Genomic DNA, 20,936 nt, shown 5'->3' with positions numbered 1-20,936 from the left:
GAAGCTCCAGGATAGCCAAGGCTACACAGGGAGATCTTGTCTTGAAAACCCAAAAAAGGGGCTGGGGATTTAGCTCAGTGGTAGACGCTTACCTAGGAAGCGCAAGGCCCTGGGTTCGGTCCCCAGCTCCAAAAAAAAGAACCAAAAAAAAACAAAAAAAAAACAAAAAACCAAAAAAACCAAAACCAACCAACCAAACAAAACCCATTTATTTGGGAGTGTATGCTGTTGTATTTGTGTTCTTTGGTATGCTGGACACAGAATCAGAAGAGGCAAGGGTCTTACCACTGAGCCACACACAGTCCTTTGTGCGATTTTAAATATCCCATCAATTGATCAAGTTGTGTATGCTATGGACTGTAGACTGTAAACCTACTTTTGCATTTTTTTTTTCTTTTTTTTTTCCGGAGCTGGGGACAGAACCCAGGGCCTTGTGCTTGCTAGGCAAGTGCTCTACCACTGAGCTAAATCCCCAACCCCCTACTTTTGCATCTTGATCCAGTTTGGGCCCCCCATCTTTCTTTGTAAAATGTAGTGACACTATGGTGAAACAAAAATATCTTTATTTTGGAAAAGCACTTTTATCACTGACCACAGCAGTGCCTTATCTAAGTATCGGGCACTTCTGGTGGTCTTTGTGCTGATTCGGCAGATAGCTGTAATTGGCCCACCATGCGTTTGCACTAATAAAGTTTTATTGGGACAGCTCTTTACTATGTGGTTCACAAAACCTTCAATATCCCCTTCTCTATGAAAGTTTGACCTCCACTCCAGTGAGATAGATGGTAAGAAAGAGTCTCTGGCCATGACTACCAAGAATGGCATCTGGTAGGAGTAACAGGTGGTTTCCATGTGGTCCGGGGGAGTTTTGGTGGAAGTGTTTGGGGCTGTACAAATCTTCCCAGAGAATGTTCTGTAGAAACAATGGAAGTCCTGGGGCACACAGGCTCGAGAGAAGTGGTCAGTGGAGCCGTGCTTGGTGGAGGATGTGTTCATCCAGATAGCGCTCGCTCTGCAGACGGAACAAGTGCTTGTCTGATTCCCCTTTATTATATGTATTTAAATCTGTTGTGGGAGGGCTCATAACACATGCTATGGTGCATGTGTGGAAGTCAGAACAGCTTGGATGGAGACCGTCCTCTCCCTCTGCCATGGAGTTCCAGGACATCAGGATAGGCTTGGCAGCACGTTTACCGATGGGGCTGTCCTGCCAGCCTGGATTCCACACTTCTCTCTCATCTCGGCAGCAGTTGCTAATAAAGCAGATGTCCCTGAAGTCTGGCTTAGAATATGGCTGGTGAGGGACTGGGGGGCAAAGCTTAGTATTACCATTCTCTAGCATGCATGGAGCCTCATTCCCAGGACCCTGTTCCTTGACTTGAGGCAACTCAACAGGGAATCTGCCTGTCTGTCATCTGTGCTCTTTGCTTCTTTCCAATGCGACTCACCGGTGGCAGGGCTAGGTTCTGGCTGGTTGATGGTTTCCCTCTGAGATGGCTGACTGCCCTGTTCCTGTCCTTCTATCTTTCCTGCTTTCCCCAGAGGTGTCCCTGTGGCCTGTGATAGGCTGAGGAGCATCTTGTCCAACCTGCAATCCAATTACCCATTATACACGAGGTGGCACTGCCGTAGAGATCTACATTTTGGGCCCTGGAACCTGTTCGTCTCCGTTTCTCTCTGGTATTTTCTTTCTCGTTGGTGCTGCTCACTCTTTGGGTCTCTTTCACAGACAAGCCCACCCTTGAAGCCCACCCTTTTGTTTTGAGACAGGGTTTCTCTGTATAGCCCTGGCTGTCCTAGAATTCACTGTATAGACTTGGCTAGCCTCAAATAGTGATCTGTCTGCCTCTGCCTCAGTGCAAGGGATTAAAGGCATGCGCCACTGCTGCCTGGGTTTTTTTTTTTTTTTTTTTTTTTTTTGGTTCTTTTTTTTGGAGCTGGGGACCGAACCCAGGGCCTTGCGCTTCCTAGGTAAGCGCTCTACCACTGAGCTAAATCCCCAACCCTTTTTTTCTTTTTTAAAAAGACTGTTTTTAGACCAGGCTGAACACACAGATCCTCCCACTTCTGCCCCCAGAGTGCTGGGATTAAAAACATGGCGCCACAGACTCCACCACCTCTGCCCGACTCAAAAGATCACTTTTTTTAAAAAAAATTGTGTTTGTGCATGTGAGTGCGGTGCCCATAGAGACCAGAAGAGGGCGTAGGATCCCCTGGAAGTGGAACTACAAGGGCTTGGAGTGCCTGGATGTGGGTGCCCTGTGAAAGGGGAGTACTACCTGCTCTCAAGGGCTGATCCACCTCTTCAGGCAAGGGGGAGGTGAGTGGCTCCAGTCACAGTGCGGACGAGCCCACTCCAGCCAGGAGGTGTGGGTGCCTCCGTCCTGCGCATGCGCACTCCGTTCGGGCATAGCATTGTCTTCCCCCACTCTCTTGCCCTGTGTGGTACATGCTGCTTCCGCTTGCGCCGCCCCCTCCCAATTGGTTTCCGCGCGCGCGAAAAAGCCGGGGTCTCGTTCAGAGCTGTCCTGTCGTCTGCAACCTGCAAGATGCCAGCACGAACAGCTCCAGCCCGAGTGCCTGCACTTGCCTCCCCGGCAGGCTCGCTCCCCGACCATGTCCGCAGGCGGTAGGTACCACACAAAGTGGGGGCGAGGGGCGGGACCGATGCGGAGGCATTTATTGGGGTATCTCGGGGTGGCCCTGCGGCCGCTGACAGCCAGGGCGCGCATGCGCGGGGCAGCGTTTGGCGCGGGCTGTGCTTCCGGTCGCGCGCGCCTCTGGCTGTTGGCGCCAAAATGGGTGGGGGCCTGGTTGCTGGCAAGCCCATTGACTGGGAACTTGAGGGAGGAAGGGGATGGTCCCTTCTAGCCTTCTGGAATAGAACAAGCTTGGGGACACCTTCAGGGTTTCCCCTCTTCGGCCAGCCCGGCTCCTGGGTTGCAGGAAGTGCCCCTCTCAGGGCCTGTGGACACCCTGAAGCCCCCACCCCTCTCCAGCCTTCACTTCCGGTGCCCTGCAGATCCCGCCGCGCCCACCCGAGGGTTCCTCCGCTGGGACCCCGAAGGCCCTCGTGCAGAAGGGCTCTGCATTTCTCCGTTCGAGTCCCGCTGTCAAGTCCTAGGAGCTTTTTCTCTCATGGTGCGGTGCTGGGCCTGAGCAGCTTACAGCCCTCGTGGGTTTTTGTTTTGTTTTTATCCCAAAGGAGCTCCTGCGATCCTGGAGCTATCAGAGACTATGCCTGGAGAGAGGTGGTGCAGAGTGGGCCCTCCACTTTGGCAGTAACATAAACTGTCCCGAGATCCCAGAGCAATCGAGGAAACCTTTTAACACTGTCCAAAATGTGTATCAGAGGGAGGGAAAAATGGATGATAGTAAGATGTCTCCGCCCCCGCCCCGTTATTTTAACCCCTGTGAACCAGTTCCTTCGATTCTGCCGCCATCGAGGAAGCTTTTTACATTGTCTAGTGTTTATTCCGAGGAGTGAGATGGCAGATAAAACTCCCATTTCAGAACATATGAATTCCCCCACACTCCCGCCCGAGCAGTCAAGGAAGCTCTTCAACTTTCAATGTTGTGTCACTGGAAATGAGGGATCCTACCACTAGTACCTTCCATACCTCCACGGGGAGGTCTGTGTTCAGGGATTGGCGGGAACACCGGATCCTGCTTCCTGTTCCAGAAGGGCATCGTCCATCCGTTCAATCCTGAAAGCTTGTCCCACGTGTCACTGTGCGCTACTTAGTCATAGGTTCCCTGACTTTTGCTGCACATATTCCAACCCGATAATGAGTTTACTTTTGGTATTTCCATGGGTTAGTTTGGTGGGGTGTTGCCAGGCCGGTTGCCTTTTGAGGTTTAGGGGGATGAAGTGGGAGGAGAGCCTGAATTCCCCCTTGTCAAACACTCCCCACCCCCAGTTTGCCCCCGGGATTGGACCTGAAACTCTGTGAACGGTTTCTACCACTGAGCTATACATCTCCAGCCCTTTCACTTTTTCTTTTCTTGGAGATGGATTCTTGGTGAGTTTTCTCAGACTGGCCTAGAATTCCCCATCTCCCTGCCTGTGACTCCTCAGTGCTGGGGGTTACTGACATGTACCACCATGATGGTTTGGTTATTGAATGCTGGCTTTTTGATTATATAGACACAAACATTCACAGCCTTTGACACACCTCAACAGATTTTTTTACCTTTACAATTTACTACCAAAAAATACATACCTATTAAAGTATTTCGTTCTTTAAAGTTAGACAGTGCTGTAACCTGCCTTTCTGTCTTGTTTTTTTCCTGTTCTTTGGGGTGTGTGTGTGTGTGTGTGTGTGTGTGTGTGTGTGTGTGTGTTGTTTTCATTTCCAGGAAAGGATTCCTGTAGCCCAAGAAGGCTAGCCTTAGGCTGACTGTATAACCCAGGCTAGCCTTGATCTCTTGTATCTACTCAAGTGCTGGGATTACAGGAATATGACCCGGGTTAACTTTTGATTTAGAAAAACTTAGTTGCAAAGTATCTACAGTGTGAGATAGAGAGGTACTGACATTTGGTGGGATAGTCCAGAAGCTGACTTAGGCCTTGTTGCAGCTTCCGTCCACCCTGTTTTGTATTTAAATGGCAGTTTAAATAGAAATGTGCATAGTTCTGCTAGCTGTATAAAATACAGGATTTTTCAACATGTGGATTTTAAGTCTTAGTGTGTATGAGGGGAGGGTATGTGCTACAGCTTGAGTGGAGGTCAGGACCCCTTGCAGGAACTGACCTTTCCACAAGGTCCTGGTTATGGAACTCATGTCATCAGGCTTGGTAGCTTCCCCTCATCGGCTGAATTCTCTTGCCAGCCCCAGACTGACCGTTTCTTTGAAATACAGTAAACCCTGCATCTTTGAGGAATTCAAATCATGCTTTTTAGTGAGATGTGGCGGCCATGGCCTATAACCCCAGCCTTTGGGAGGCAGGAAGGTCGTGAGTTAGAATTCAACTAAGGCCTCATTTCAGACATTCACACCTTGCAGGTGAGGGATTTCTTTTCCTGAACAGGTGGCATCCTCTTCCCTAGGGAGGTTCCTTTGACACGGGTGTCTAACTTCTTTCCATTTTTTACAATTGAAACTTATTTTCAAGGCATGGTCTGGTCTCTATGTAGTTTGTCTGGTCTCGGTCTTGCTATTGTTCCTCTCAAGTGATGCGTGTTACGTGCCTGGCTGACTCATTTTTGTTAAACTTACATATAAATGGTGTGTGATACATATATACGTATATACACATATATACACATATATGTATACACACATGTATGCACTCTGGTATGTGTTAAGGGGAGACTTTTTAACTTTATGTGCATGTGTACCACAGCGTACGTGTGGCAGTTAGACGTTTTCATGGTGTTTGTTACACTTTCACCATGTGGATTTGGGGTCATACTGAGGTAGGTGGTCAAGGATGTGGGACACGTGCCCGTCTCCCCAAGCCATAGTTAACTACATTTATCTGTCTGCGTCTGCATGTGCATATTTAGCAGTGTATTATGGCGGTCAGAATACTTTTCCCGAGTCAGTTCTTGGGCAGTACTGGAGATGGAGCTCAGACCATCAGTCGTGGTAACAAGAAATGGAGCCATTTCATCTGACCCTATAAGTTTTATTTCATTTTGAGACAGGGTCTTACTATGTAGCCTCAGCTAGCCTGGAACTCTGGGGACCAGGCTGCCCTCGAACTCTGATATCCACCTGCCTTTGCCTCTTGGATACTAAGCTGCCACCATGGCCAGTTTAGAAAGCTGCTGCTGCCTTTTTAATTCCATTTGAACTTTTTGGAATTGGTTTCTTGCCTTCCCCCTTATGCTGAGGGAGAGGGAGAGGCAGGTATAGGTGCTGGTGAGTGCCTCTGTGCCCACATCTGTGCCTGATGCCCTAGGAGGCCAGAAGAGGGCATTGGATCCCTGGAGCTGGATTTTCACTTTCAACCTTAATTGCTTTTTTGTTTGAGACCGGTTTTCACTCCTCAGCCCCCTGCTACTCTAGCATTTGATATGTAAACTAGGCTGGCCTGGAGCTAACAACCGTTCCTCCTACCTGAGCCTCTGAGTAGGAGACTAGTAACCTTTTCTTTGAGACCACTTGCTTATAACCTTGTAACTCGCTGATTTATTAGTCTGCCTGGCCAGCAGGCGTGGAAGTCCTTTTCTACGTCTTTGAGATCCAAACTCTGGCCCTTGTGCTTCTGTGACAATCGTTTTACTGACTTCCTCCGACCTTTTTTGTTTTTGTTTTTGTTTTCTTAGGCGGTTGGGTAGCCAGGGCCGGCCTCACATACCCTGTGTAGCTTTAAGATGACATGGACTCCCAATCCTCCTGCCTCCACTTCCAGGTGCTGACATCCATGTGTTCACACTGATTACTGTGGCACTAGCGATGGAGCTGGGAGCCTTAGGTGAACGAGGCAAGCCCTCTAGTTGCTGACTTTCTCTCTTCTGTGCACTTAAGATCACTCCTCAGAAAGATGACACAGCCTGGCTTAACTCAAATAGGAAGTGTGCTGAGCTCTGTGATTTAAACTTTATTTTTGCTGTGCCGAAGTTGAACCCAGGCCTGTGTCCGTTTGCTCTATGTTGGAATGGGTAGGGAACTGGGGGATACCCCTCATTGCAGCTGACCTGGAGCACACTCTTTTTAGGACAGGTGTTTTGTTAAGTTGTACACTGTCTCTTACAGCTCTGTGAATGCCGTCTTAATCTTAGTACCCAGTCCATGTCCAGTTTTTGCTATTTTTGTCTTTCCAGAGCTGAGGACCACACCCAGGGCCTTGCGCTTGCTAGACAAATGCTCTACCACTGAGCTAAATCCCCAACCTAACTTATCTTTGTCTATTTGCGTGTCATGTGCATGCATGTGCCCGTAGAGACCACAGGTGTCAGACCCCACAGAGCTGGAGTTACATGGGGGGAGAGGGGTCTTGTTAGCTGCCCGACCCAGTGCTGAACAAAGTCCTCTGTAAGAGCAATGTGTGCTGATAACCACCAAGCCGTCTCTCTAGGGCTCCCCATCTGTTCTGGGGGGAATAGAACTCAAGGCAGATAGTTTACCACTCAATGTGCTATCTGAAAAATGGGGCTGGGGCTGACTGCTCCTTGGGGTTCTGTAGGCTGTACTCATGTTAGGAGTAGGTTAGCGCTCCATTCTGGTGGTCTCTACTCTGGGCCATCATGGCATTGAGGGGGTGGGGGTTGAGGGTGGGGGTTTTACCATCCAGGGTGCCAAATACTCAGGTACTCTGTGGAATGGGCTTTAATTTCAAGCTTGCTTGTAGAATCATCTAGGGTTGTTCTCTCTGCAGTTTGCCTAGGCGTTTTGTATGCCAGGTCTCAAGTCCCCCTTCTGTTTTAAAACAGTCTTTGTAACCCAGGCTAGCTTTGAATTCTCTATCCTCCTGCCTCAGCCTTCTGAGTGCTGCTGAATCGCCAGCATAAGCTGCCAAGCCTGGCTTAGCTTTTAGATCTTTCTCAGGTTGAGGTGACCTTCTGTGTATCTTCTTAGGGCTGGCCATGGATCTGGGGCTCTTGGACATGCCAGGCAAGTGCTGTGTCTCTCAGCCCCACCTTGGGACAAACACTGCTATTCTCTTGTACAATTCTGTAGGTCAGGAATGAGGGATGGGATGGGTAGAGAAGAAATCAAGGTTTCTTCTTGAAATGGGTAGGGAAAGTGTCCTCTCCGGGGAACTACTTAGTTTCTTGCTGTCGTGTGTGTAAATTTTTTGTTCATGGCAGTGTTTCTCTGTGTAGACCTGACTGACTATGTAGACCAGGCTGGCCTTGAACTCAGACTGCCTGCCTGTTTGCCGCTGCCTTCCAAGTGCTGGGATTAAAGGCATGCGCTACCAAGCTCTGCCCTGATTCTTTTTTGTAATTTCAGTTGTATACTTCTGGGTGATCTTGAGCTCAGTTTCCCTTCTGCAACCTTGAGTACTCTGATAGGTGTGTATTATACCTGTCATACATATGTATTCGTATGAATGCAGGTGCACTCCTCAACATGTATACAGACCTCTGGGAATGATTAATTTTTATTCTGTAGTGGTTATGTGTGACAGCAGAGGTCAAATTGTTGGCATTGGATACTCTTTCCACCTTGGGGTGGATTCTGGGGATCAAATTTAGGTTTCTAGATGTATGGTAAATTCTTTTTTTTTTTTTTTTTTTTTTTGGTTCTTTTTTTCTATTTTTCGGAGCTGGGGACCGAACCCAGGGCCTTGCGCTTCCTAGGTAAGCGCTCTACCACTGAGCTAAATCCCCAGCCCGATGTATGGTAAATTCTTAACTACTGAGTCATCTCACTGGCTATATATATGTATGTATATATATGTATATGTATGTGTGTGTATGCGTGTGTGTGTATATTTTAAATACATTTGTGTGCACAAGTGCATGCGTGTGCGCTGGCAGGCCAGAGGTCATTGTTGGTTGTCTTCCAAAATTATCTCCATTTTATTTTTTGAGATCTTTCTTTGCTGTATACACAATAAATCAATAAATCTGTAAACTCTCTCAGGGAGCCTAGAACTCCTCTTCGGTCCGATCGGCTGGCTAGCAAGCCTGGGATTGTTCGCTTCACTTGTAGCTTTTCCTATGGGTCCCAGGATCCTCACATGGACCCTTGCTGACTCATCTCGCAGCCCTCCGGACAGAACAGAACGGTGGCTTCAGACTTGTTATGTAACTGGGGGATGACCTGAAACTCGTGATGTTCCTGCCTCAGCCTCTTGAGTGTTGGAGTTGCAGGTCCCACACTGTCTGGCTAAGGCCAGACTGAGTAGTCTCTAGCGTCTGGAATGGTCTGACGGGTTGACTCCTACCCTCTCGGTCTTCCCTGCCACCATGTCCACTTTAAAGTCAGCCTCCTGGGCCAAGCCTGTGCCCCTGACCTTCCCTCCAAGGCTCTGTGCTGAGGGAGTTAAGTGATCCGCTCCTGTCGATCGCCCCTGATAATCTTCTTCCCATCTTTCACTCGAAAATGCTGGAATCTTAGTCAGATCTGCAGAGTTGCTGTTGCCAAACAAGTTAGTCACGGTCCTGGGGTCAGAGCAACAGCATCTTGTGAGGAGGGAACAACATCATTGTGCTACCCAAGACATTTGATTCATCGGATGACCTCGCCCCGTCTTCCTGGTCAGAGGCAGGGAGCTGGGTCCAGCTGGGTGGGAGAGTTGTGCCTTCAGCATGGCCCTGGTTCCATCCCCAGCAGAGAAAAGGCAGGGCTCTGGAACAGGCCCTGGTGTGCTGCCAAGTTATATTTCAGACCAGCATTTCTGGTTTAGGATGTTGAAATAACTTAACCTTTGCAGTCTCTCTAGTTCATGTCAGACAAATTTTTCCTAAAAGTATGGCTCTGATATCGTGGTCTTTCCTCTCCCATGGTTCTTTTGATGGCCTTGGAACAACACGAATGCTTCTGAGCACCTCCCACTGTTGCTGGCCCCTCTCTGGACTTACCTTTTCTGGCACTGTTAGGGCTATTTGGGGGGGGGGTGTCTTAGAAGCAGCTTCCGCCCTGGAAGGCTCCCTCTGCCTAGGTCCTCCTTCATGCTGTTGGGCTTGTTCTCCAGGGAAGAGCTCAAGTTTGTTTTGTTTTTTGTTTTGTTTTTTTTTTTTTCCTCTTGAGACAGGGTTTCTCTGTGTATCCCTGGTTGTCCTAGAACTCGCTCTGTAGACTATACTGGCCTTGAGCCCAGATCTGCCTGCCTCTGGCTCCTGAGTGCTGGGGTCAAAGGCATGCGCCACTGTGGCCCCGCTGAAGAGCTCGAGTTTTAACTGTTCATCTGTGTTAGATGTGTTAAGATTAGGTCTGTCGTGTGCGTGTACGGTGTGTATGTGGAGGGTCAGGACTGCAGGTCCTCCCCACACCCTTGGTTGCGCTTTGGTCAGGCTTGATGGGAGGTGCCTTTACCCACTGGCCCTCTCACTGGAGCCCTCCGTTGTCTTGTTTGAAATAGAGTTGAGCCATAAAATCCAGGCTGGTCTGGGACTTGCCATCCTCCTGCCTCTACCTCTTGAGTGTGGGGATTCCAGTACAGCGCTGCTGCTGTGCCTGGCTAAGTTTGCCTACTTTTTCAAGGTTTGTGCATAGTTTATCTTCCTCAGACGGAAGCTAAGCTGTGGAAGTAGTTTCGAGTGAATCGTAGCCCATTGGGCTAGCATGGGGCTGAGGGTGTTTCCAGTTCTTCACTGGAGACCTGGGCTTTGTCGTTTCGCTCACTTTGTTTGAGACGGTTGGTTTTTGTAGCATGGGCTAGCCTGTGAACTCTCCATTCTGAGTGCTAGCATTCCAGGCCTGTCCTACCACACCTGACTGAGTCTTTCTTGGAGGAATCTCGGGATCTAGAGACTGTCGAGCGGTGGTCACCGTAGCTGTGGCCCGTCGTGATTTTAAGGGACATAGCTGGGTTTGGGAGTATAACTCGGTAGTAGGCCTCTTGCTCAACACATGGTGACTTTCTGATTCCATCTGTGCTCAGGTGGGGCACAAAAGGGACAAGACAGTCACGTGGGCTGTCGTAGCAGCTGCGTTTATGCCTCTGGCTACAAATGTCTACTTCTGCAGCTGCCTTTCTTTGAGTCTTGCCTTTGGCGAAGTTACTGTAGGGTAATTTAGTGTAGGGAGATGACTGTTGCTGGGATAGCCCTCTGAGCTCCTAGAAGAGTTTTCTTTTTGTTTGGGTGCTGGGGTAGGACTCAGGGCTTTGTGTATGTTAGGCTCTGTCATACTCCAGCCTGAGCTTAAAAAAAAACAAAACACCATTCCAGAGCCGTATTTATTTTTAGTTGTTTATATGGAGCCAGGCTAACCTTAAACTCGTTATGTAGTCTAGGCTGGCCTTGTACTCTTGGATCTCTTACCTCCTAACTCCCAAGTGCTGGGCTCACGGTGTGCATTATGTGGTAATTACCTGGGTTCCTGGGTGCTGGGGTTGGAACCCAGAATGTGCATACCCAGTAAGCATTCTCAAGGCCCCAGCTGCCAAGACCTTGAGTCCCTGTGGTACTGTAGTTAGCTGTGAGTACATCTGCAGTGTGTAGGGGCATCTTTCCTAAGCGAAAAGCCCCTGAGCTGACTGCCAGGCTGGTAGGCAGGTCCTTGTCTGCTAACGTTAAGTCTCCTTACCCAGCGTGTTCCCTGGGACAACAGTGTCTAGCTCCTCACTGTGTTTGCCTCCTTTCTCAGGGTTCTAGCACGTGCGTGTAGGCACCCATGTATAGGAGCAGTGCTAGGAGGAGGAGACAGGGTCTGCCAGTAAGAGTAATTGGAGTAACCATGGTGACCCTAGTCCTGCAGCTGCCGGGAAGACGAAGACGGGATCTACCCTCTAGTTACTGAAACCTGAGAAGCCAGACTTGGGAGCTGCTGGGATGAGGCAAAGATGCAGGGGCCAGACTCCCGTAGTGCCCTGGCTTCTGACCCCTACCTAGCTGGTTAGACCTGTTCACCCTCCACTGCCCCCAGGCCCTCACACTGAGTAACAGGTGGCCCCTTCTGTGTCTTTTCCTTCTAGTCTCTCTCCCTGACCAGAGAGGTAAGGACATCTTCAATAATCTGACCAGTTTTCAGACAATTCCAATAGAATTCTGTACTTCTGAACTTAGGTACACATTCTGGAGGTTGAGATTTCCGCCTGCAGTGTTGTCACTCCCCATGTAGTGCATGGGATTCAGGGCCTTCACATTCCAGGCTGGAACTCTACTCCTGAGCTGCGTTCTTGGCTCACCAGTTCACCTCTCACTTTATGTCCAGCTCCTCCTCCTCAGGCTGTGTGGGCATGCCTGATCCCCTGTACCCGTCACTGCTCCCATTTCTTCAGTTCGTCAGTGAAAGGCGGCCAGCCATACATGGCCTTCAGGAGCCATCAGCTGGCTGATCCCGACAATGCAGCCATGACTCATGCTGACATCATGCATGCTGTGGAAGGCCTTTTAAGAGCTTACCCAGTTAGGGAAAACAGTTGTAGGTCATCCAGGTTATAGAAGGACCCTGACTGACAGCTCCCCACTTTTCTTGTATATTTTCCCTCTGCTTGGAAATGGTCTCCTGTAGTCCAAGCTAGCCTCAAACTCACATTGTACAACCCGGTGACTCTGAAGTCTCGATCCTCCTTCCTCTTCATGCTGAGTCCTGGAATTACAGGCGTGTACCACAATACCCAGGAACCCAGTGCCTCATGCATGCTAGGCAAGCAGTCTGCTGGCTGAGCCACATCTCCAGCCCTGTTATCTGAGGTATGGTCGCACTATGTAACCCAGGCTGTCAGTAGGGTGCTGGTCTGACAGTGTGAGCGGCTCTCTGATGCAGGTTTTTAAGGACATCGTGGGAAGCCATAGTAAAACATACTAGAAATTCAGGCGGGGTGGGGCATAGTTGTAGTATTAGCACTTGAGAGGTGGATGCAGGAGTAGGGGTTCAAGGCATTCTCAGACACCCAGCTGTGGGAGACTCTTCTCTCTAGAAAACAGCCAAAAGGAAAGTTGATGCTGCCGAAGAGGTGCTGTGTTTCCCCAGTACTCAAATACTACATTGATTCCCCCTCTCCTTTCTTTTTCTTGAGGATACAATTCTCATTGCGTTGCCCAAGTTGGCTGCAAAGTTACAGGCTTGAATGATCTCCTGCCTTAGCAGGAGGCTAATACTGTACCACAATTCTAACCCCCTCCCTTAATTTTTGTTTTAAAGATTCTCAGATAAATGAAGTTGCTCATTTATTTCCTTTACGCAGGCTCAAAGACTTGGAAAGAGATGGCTTAACAGAAAAGGTAACTGCTCTTCCTTCATATTCTTAGATGTGTGTGTACTTTGTATGCTTTTGCATGTGTTCACGTATGTGTGAGTACCTATGTGCATGCATGCAGAGGCCAGAGGTTGACCTCAGACAGCAGTCGCTGTGCACTTCATTTACTAATCTAGAACTCACAGGTTCTAAAACCCGTGTTTAAAGCTTAGTCTAAGAATCCTGTCTGCCTGAGCGCTGAGATTGTAGGCTGGCTACTATGTCTGCCAAGCTTTTATGCTAGCACTGGGCATCTGAACCCTCATCTTCATGCTTGCATAGCAAGTGTCCAAGCCATCTCCCTAGACCCTAGTTTAGTTTTAGGTTTGTTTTTTTTTTTCCGGAGCTGGGGACCGAACCCAGGGCCTTGAGCTCGCTAGGCAAGCGCTCTACCGCTGAGCTAAATCCCCAACCCCTTAGTTTTAGTTTTAGGGTTTTTTTTTTGTTTGTTTGTTTGTTTTTTGTTTTTTGTTTTTTTTGGGGGGTTCTTTTTTTCGGAGCTGGGGACCGAACCCAGGGCCTTGTGCTTACCACTGAGCTAAATCCCCAACCCCTTTGTTTTTGTTTTTAAAGGCAGGGTTTTGATCCATATCTTGGGTTGAACCTGAACTTAGTACGTAGTTCAGACGGGCCTTAAATTTACAGCAGCCCCCTCTCCTAGGCTTCCTGAGTTGATCTTGGGCATCCTACACTATGCCTGGCTTGTATTTAGTTTTTAGCAGAGCCAGGGCTGCCTATCGCCCCAGCTATTGGGGCAGTTAGGCGTCTTTGTCCTGTATTTTAATTGCTAGCTTGGAAGCTTGGGGTTCCTCAGCTATGTCCTTCCCACAGGAGTGTGTGAAAGAGAAATTGAACTTACTGCATGAATTCCTGCAAACAGAAATAAAAAGCCAGCTATGCGACTTGGAAACCAAACTACATAAAGAGGAATTGTCTGAGGTAAGTCTGCTCTTTCCAAGTTTCCGGAAAGCTGTCTGCTTCCAGGTCTGAGGAAGGGCAGCAGCCCCTGTGTCCTACCTACCATGATGTCTTCCTCCTAAGTTCTCCTTTCCTGTTGTAGGAAGGCTACCTGGCTAAAGTCAAGACCCTTCTAAATAAGGATTTGTGCCTGGAGAACGGAACACTCTCTCTCACTCAGAAAGCCAACGGTTGTCCTGCCAACGGGAGTCGGCCAACCTGGAAAGCAGAAATGGCAGACTCAAACCGATCCCCAAGATCCAGGCCCAAGCCTCGGGGACCCAGGAGGAGCAAGTCGGACAGTGAGACCATGAGTAAGGACGCGAGACCTAGTGACTTACGGTTGGTTGTTTTGGGTTTTCTGGCCGTTCTTGAGACGGACACCTCTACCTGTTCGTATAGCTCAGCCTACCTTAGTCTGTCCTGCTTCTGCCCCGAGTGCTGGCATGATAGGCTGTGCTGTCTGATTGCTCTCAATAGACTGGTTTGCATCTTGGAGGCTGTGGTTCATTTGAAGAGACAGTCCTCTTGAACCATGGCATGCACCACATGTATTCTGGTTGTTTCTGGTGCTGAGAAGGAAGCCTAAGGCCTTGTGAGCACTAAGCCCACACTGACACTTCCCTGCACCCTTATTCTCTGGTTTCTTAACTTCCCTTTCCTTGTCCATTTGTCCCTGCCTCTGGAGTGCTAGGGGTGTAACCCGAGACCTGCGTATGCTAGGGAAGGGCACATCATCTGTCAAGCCAAGCCTTGGCTGTTTGTTTCTCAAGGGAGGAATAGTGGTGCTGGAGAATGGAGCCCAGGTGCACAGATGCTCTGCCAGAGAGCTGTGCTGGGCCTCTGGCTTCTTTTCTGTGCACGTCTACCTCGATTAGACTGCCACAGATGGTTCCTACGTGAGGTTTCAGTTTAGGGTTTTGAGTTTTATAATGGTGTAGACATGGTACGTGGTCGCTGTAAACCGTTCCTTGGATTCTGGGCTGTATGATGCTATTGCCAGCCGCTAAGCAGTGGGAGTTCTAGAGGGTATCTGTTGCCCTGTGTAAGCAGGTACGCAGTTCATAATCCAGACTGAGAGCCAAGAAATGTGCGTTCTTACAGCGCCTGCAGTTACTTGTTCCTGAAGTGACTTGAAGTGTTCCTGAAGCCGTGTCCTTTTCTCTTGTTTTTACACAGTTGAAGCTTCATCTAGTTCGGTGGCTACGAGGAGAACCACCAGGCAGACCACCATCACGTCTCACTTCAAGGGGTTAGTAGTAACGAGTGGCTGGCTAGCATTTCTGGGCCTAGTAACCGTGGGGAAACAGTGAGTCCAAGTGAACTTCCCTGCCTTCCGTAACTCATGTATCTTTCTTGCCTCTGTTTTAGTAGTGAGGACAGAACTCAAAGTCAGGTTCATGTTAGGAGCTCTACCACTGAGCCATGCTCCTGCCTTCCCCCTTGGGGATTCTAGGCAGAGGATTTCCCACTCTGCCACACTTCGGCCTCACAGACATTCATTTTGCAGGTTTTTGTTCACTAGACATTGACAAACATTACTTGTGAGCTTTTTTCACCTTGTGAAAAAACTTAAAGCATACATATACACAAAGCTATAGGATACAGCCCTCAAGAACCCTTATGCTGAGTTGGAGAGATGTCTCGGCACTCAGAGCACTGCTGCTCTGGCAGAGGACCCAGGTTTGATTCTCTCCCCTGACATGGGAGGTAGCGACCCTCTGTAACTCCAGTCCTGGGATCTGCTGCCCTCTTCCAGCCTCCTTAGGCACTGCATGCATGTGGTCATACATGCAGGCCAAAGACCCTCCTCCTCACCACCACTCGGAAAAATAAAGCGTAATGCTACTCTCCTGCCTTTAGCAACTACTTTGTAGCGGGACCTGGCTCCATAAAGCCGTGTCCACCAGCTTCACAGCAACATCAACACGCAAAACATACGCTGGGTTTTTAAAAAAGATTTAATTCCATGCGCGCAGGGTTTTGCCTGCTTGTGTGTCTATGCACCACATCTTGCAGTGCCTGTGGAAATTAGAAGAGGGTGTTGGGTCCCTTGGAATTGAAGTTACCAATGGTGGGCCCTGAACCCAGGTTCTCTGCAAGAGGAGCAATTGCTCTCAGGCACCACCAGGCCGTCTCTCCAGCTGCACACACATGTTCCTATACATATGGTGTGTATATGTCATCCGTGTACACTTGTGCAACGTGCTCACCCACCCAGCCTAGGTGGAACTCAGGTCTTCAAGAGCACTGGGCGCTCTTCATCAGTGAGCCATCTCTCCAGCACACAGTGTTTCTCTGAAGCATTAGACATCGCCACTTCGCAAATTCAAAGACATGAATCTAGACAGCAATGGCTTCTTACAAAAATAACAGATTTTTTTGACAGAGGTAACTGCTCTTTGAGTCAGCCTCAAAGTATGAAGCTGGGCGGCTCTTTTAAAGAAGACCTGGTTTTAATTCCCAGAACCTACATGGTGGTTCACAACCACCTGCAACTCGGGGATCCATGTCCTCTTCTGGCACCAAACACACACAGTTCATAGATTACATACAAAATAAAACCTCAGACGCTTAAAGCTGGAAACAAGAAGGCGACCTGGTAGGCAGAGTGTTTGCACAGAACCTGTGTTCAGATCCCCAACACTCGTGTTAAAAGCCAGGAATTCCAGTGCTTGTTTGCAGTCGTAGCATGGATCAGGTGGACACAGGTGGCGCTGGCTGGCTAGGTAGTGTGACCAAGCCAGTGAGCTCTAGGATCCGTGAGAGACAATTGTCTCAATAAAGTGGTGGGCCATGGTGGTGCACATCTTTGATCCCAGCATGCAGAGGCAGAGGCAGGTGGATCTCTGGAGTTTAAGGCTAACCTGGTTTACAAGAGTTCCAGGATAGCCAGGTCTCTACACAGAGAAACCCTGTCTCCAAAAAAACCCAAACACACACACACACACACACACACACACACACACACACACACACACACACACACACACACACAAACCCCCACCAGCTTCATCCAGTTCCAGGTGGCAGTGCTTAAGAGCACTTGCTGCTCTTGCAGAGGACCTGGGTTCAGGGCCCAGTGCTCCACAACCAACTGATAACTCTAGTTCCAGGGGATCCTACACCTCTGACTTCCACAGGCACTGTACAGTGTGGAGCATAGACGCACATATAAGCAAAGCACTCATAAGCATGAAATTAAATCTAAATTTTTTTGTTTAAAAACAAATATATGGATGTGTGATCATTGCCCTAACAACTGCCTGTAACTCCAGCTCCAGGAGACCTAACTCTCCTGGTTTCCCAAGAGCACATGCACACATACATTAAAATAATACAAGTAACCATTAAAACCCTTCATGAACAGGCTGGAGAGATGGCTCAGTGGTTAAGAGCACTGATTGCTCTTCAGAGGTCCTGAGTTCAATTCCCAGCCACCACATGGTGGCTCACAACCATCTGTAATGGGATCTAATGCCCTCTTCTGGTGTCTGAAGACAGCTACAGTGAGTTCATATACAGAGTTCTTTTTAAAAAACAAAACAAAACAAAAAAAAAAAACCTTCAGTCCTGGATGGATTGGCCTCTCCTGGTAGGGAGGATACCTGGACCTTTAAGATGTCTTTTGTGGGGGTTGGGGATTTAGCTCAGTGGTAGAGCGCTTGCCTAGCAAACGCAAGGCCCTGGGTTCGGTCCCCAGCTCTGAAAAAAAGAAAAAAAAATGTCTTTTGTGAGAGAAGGGAAGTTTGAGGGCCATTGGACCGCTGGGGAATCTCAGAACTAACATTCTCCTCACTGTGTGACAGTCCCGCTAAACGGAAACCCAAGGAAGACTCTGAAAAGGGAAACGCAAATGAATCTGCTGCAGAGGAGAGAGACCAGGTGGGCCAGCCCTGTCGACTCCGGACACTTACTTTGATTTATTTGCTGACAGAGTGAACAAAGGTCATCTATCTAAAGTTTCCTTATAGTAGGGGCATTTCAGTGTGGGTTACAGGAGGGGGAGGAGCGACCTGTTAAAATGTGTTACATGGTGGTGGAACCTGATGGGTTTGAAAATGGTAGCCCAGCAGGCTGGAGTCCTGGGACTGCTGACGTGTAGTTCTTGTCTGACGGCATAGGGAGGCAGTTCTGTTTTATTAATGTTGGGATCAAACCCAGGGCCTCACCCATCCTAGGTAAGCACTGTACCATTGAACTCACACTGGGCCCCAGTGTTTGAGATATACAAATACATTGAGACAGTATCGTGTAGCCCAGGGGCATGTTAGTTGAGCCTGGGCTTGAAGTCTTGATCTTCTATCTCCACTTCCCAAGTTCTAGGATGACAGGTGTGGACCACCATCACCAGCTGGGATTTCTATGTATGTTTTGGGGTTTGTGTGTGGGTGTGCGTGCATGTGTGCAGGTGCCCAAGGAAGCCAGTGGTGCCTGGTACCTGGAGCCAGAGAAGTTAGAGGAGCCACATGAGATGGAACTGGGAACTGAAGTCTGGCTCTCTAGGAGAGCGATATGCACTCTAGTGGCTGAGCCATCTCTCCACACACCCTGCCCCTCTTTGAGACAGGATGCCACTGTGTAATCCAGGCTGCCCTGAAACGGTAGCTCAGGGCGGGCACAGTCTTATGGTGGTCCTCCTGCCTCGGTTGCTTGATACCAGGTTGCAGGTGTGGGCTAGCACGCCTAGCTCTCCCCACGTGTTTAATTTGCATGTGTTGTTGATCTTCCTTTCGAACCAACATTGTCTTCTTGTCTTCCTCCCTCTGCCCAGGATAAGAAACGCAGAGTCGCAGGCACAGAGAGGTAAGAATCCATAGTCTCGTCTTGGGTTTGTCTGTTACATAAATTACTTTCTGAAATGTCGAAAGGGGCTCTGTAGTAAGTGTAAACCCGTCAGGGTGCTGAATTTGGAACCAAATTATTAGTGTTTCAATCCCTCCCTCTTCACAAAAGGAGGCGAGGTCTCCTGGTATATTAGAGACCTGGGTTGAAAGGCCTCTCAATTCAATACTTGATGGTAAGAGAACACTTGACTGTCAGAATTCTGGGGTTGCTGCTGGTGTAGGAAGTTGGATTCATGAAGCCCCTGGAACCTGAGCTGCCTGGGTCTTGCCAGGTCTTGCTGTGTGTAACATTCTCCTTTGCCTGGCAGTCGTGCCAGTCGTGCCGGAGAGTCTGTGGAGAAACCTGAACGAGTAAGGCCAGGAACCCAGCTGTGTCAGGAAGAGCAAGGTGAACAGGTAAAGCCCTCCCCTGCTCTTTCCTTGAGCATGGCACTCTGGTTCTGGGAGTGAGGTAGGGGTGGGGAGAGCACAGGGCCGACTTAGGAAGTCTTCTTGACTGAAAGCCTCTATGGAGGTCTCCTTCGTGAGCATAGAGGCGGTGCTGGTGGTACCATAGCAACATCCAGACACAGGGCTGCCTTCTAGGCTGGGCTGAGCTCAGTGGCAGAGTATTTGTATAGCGTGCTTGACGCTCTGGATTCCATCCCCGGTGTCCTCAAAGAAAGCCTACCTAATGTTGCCCCCTTGACTGGAATGAGGTCTGTTCTTTCCGTTGAGCCAGCACTGCCAGGATGTGAAGGCTCTGAGCTGCACAGCTACTGTTGCCCTTTAAGAGCGTAGCTTGGTTGTGGAGTACTTGCCTGCCGTGCATATGTAGCCTTGGGGCTCATCGTCTTCAGGAACAACAAAGATTTCTAGGCACTTAGTCCTAGTACTTGGGAAATAGAGGTCCTCCTGTTTTCTACGTGGCAAGTTCAAGACCAGCCTGGGCTACATGAAACTTATCTTAAAAGGCACCCAAAGAAACCCAAACAAACAAAAACCTGGGTTACTACATTTATTGCGTCTGTTAGGGTCTACACATGCGGATGTGAAATACAACTTTTAGGGGTTCTTTTTTATCATGGGACCCAGAAACTCAGGTCATCAGTCTAGATGGCAAGTGCCTTCAGCCACAGAGCATGTCAGTGGCTCTGGGTTTGGCTTCCTGTGTTCAGGAAACTCCAGCTTGGGTCATTAGGCCTGTATGGCAGCCTTTGTGCCTGCTGAGCTATTTGCCTAACCCTTGAAACCTTACTTTTGTGTGTGAACTGCAGCAGCCAGGGGTTTGCTTTCGGTTTTCCTGTCCCCCGGGGTTTGTCTCCTAAGGATGCCTCTGCTGTCTGCTGACTCCACCAAACACAGTTTTGTTTTGTTGGAGATGGGGTTTCTTTTGTGTAGAAAAGAACTTGGCTGTCCTCGAACTGGCTCTGCAGACCAGGCTGGCCTCCTGAGTGCTGGGGTTAAAGGCCTGTGCCACCCACGCTGGGCTTCCTAAATATTTTTAAGGAAGCAGAGTTGGGATTGAATAAAGGTATTTTAATGTAGGCTTATGTGTGAGTTGAGAAAGACAGCCCCAAGAATCAGAGCAAGACAAAACCAAGTGCGGCCTGGACCCCAGAAAGAGGCACCCTTCGGTGATAGCATTCACCTTACCAGTCTTACTGACTAGAATCTAGTAGGGCTACTGTGGGTCTGTCAATTCCATAGCAGGAATTCAGGACAAATTGGGGGATTAACTTTTTTTTGGTGGTGGTGCCAAGGGTCTCGGTATGTATGCATATGTGGCTGACTCTGACTCCATATGTAGACCAGACTGGCTTCTTTATCAACTCTTATTTTCCTCTCTTAGGAAGATGACAGGAGACCTCGACGTCAAACCAGAGAGCTGTAAGTGCAGCTGTCATGCCTCTGTGCCTTACGGTGGTGCCTGGTTGCAACATCACTGCTGTCAATAAGGGGCTGGGACTGAGTTACTAGTGTGTAGTGTGTAGTCTGGGAAGTTCTACTGAGAAAACCCAGACCAAGCCGGGCTGGAGAGATGGCTCAGCAGTTAAGAACACTAGCTGCTTTTCTAGAACATCCCGGGGGGGGGGTTAACTCCAGATCCCAGGGGGTCAGACAGTCAGTCCTCGGCACACTCGTGCAGATACATGGTGACTAAGCACCCATATGCATAAGCTACTAATAGCTGAAAAGCAGACCAAGGGCCAGTGCAGTGGCTCACTGGGTGAAAGGGCTTGCTGCACAAGTCTGACAGTTTGAGCTCAAGCCCTGGAGCCCACATGATGAAGGTGGTCTCCTGACTTCATACGTGACTCATAGTTAAACTATAGTCAAACCGAGCT

The 20,936-nt window shown here is 49.1% G+C and overlaps 1 protein-coding gene and 1 long non-coding RNA gene across 2 annotated transcripts in view; one reads left to right on the top strand and one right to left on the bottom strand.

The window, feature by feature from the left end:
* Window positions 1-546: 546 nt before the first annotated feature.
* On the bottom strand, window positions 547-2,341 carry LOC148003979 (uncharacterized). Its single transcript, XR_015627542.1, has 2 exons — window positions 2,280-2,341; window positions 547-1,588 (listed from the first exon to the last, which is right to left on the bottom strand). It is a non-coding gene; the product is annotated as an uncharacterized LOC148003979 (long non-coding RNA).
* A 128-nt stretch (window positions 2,342-2,469) lies between these two features.
* The window catches only part of Dnmt1 (DNA methyltransferase 1), a 45,965-nt gene continuing 27,498 nt past the window's right edge, over window positions 2,470-20,936 (top strand). Inside the window, 9 exon segments of the mRNA NM_053354.3 lie at window positions 2,470-2,629; window positions 12,755-12,791; window positions 13,637-13,744; window positions 13,866-14,076; window positions 14,942-15,014; window positions 17,572-17,647; window positions 18,537-18,568; window positions 18,918-19,005; window positions 20,441-20,478. Of these exon segments, the coding sequence (NP_445806.3) occupies window positions 2,550-2,629; window positions 12,755-12,791; window positions 13,637-13,744; window positions 13,866-14,076; window positions 14,942-15,014; window positions 17,572-17,647; window positions 18,537-18,568; window positions 18,918-19,005; window positions 20,441-20,478 (743 nt within the window). The 5' untranslated portion in view covers window positions 2,470-2,549.

Source organism: Rattus norvegicus, chromosome 8 (assembly GCF_021556685.1).
Source record: "Rattus norvegicus strain SHRSP/BbbUtx chromosome 8, alternate assembly SHRSP_T2T, whole genome shotgun sequence".
Lineage (NCBI taxonomy): Eukaryota > Metazoa > Chordata > Mammalia > Rodentia > Muridae > Rattus > Rattus norvegicus.
Note: the sequence above shows the minus strand (reverse complement) of the source record. Positions and strands in the feature narration are given on the sequence as shown.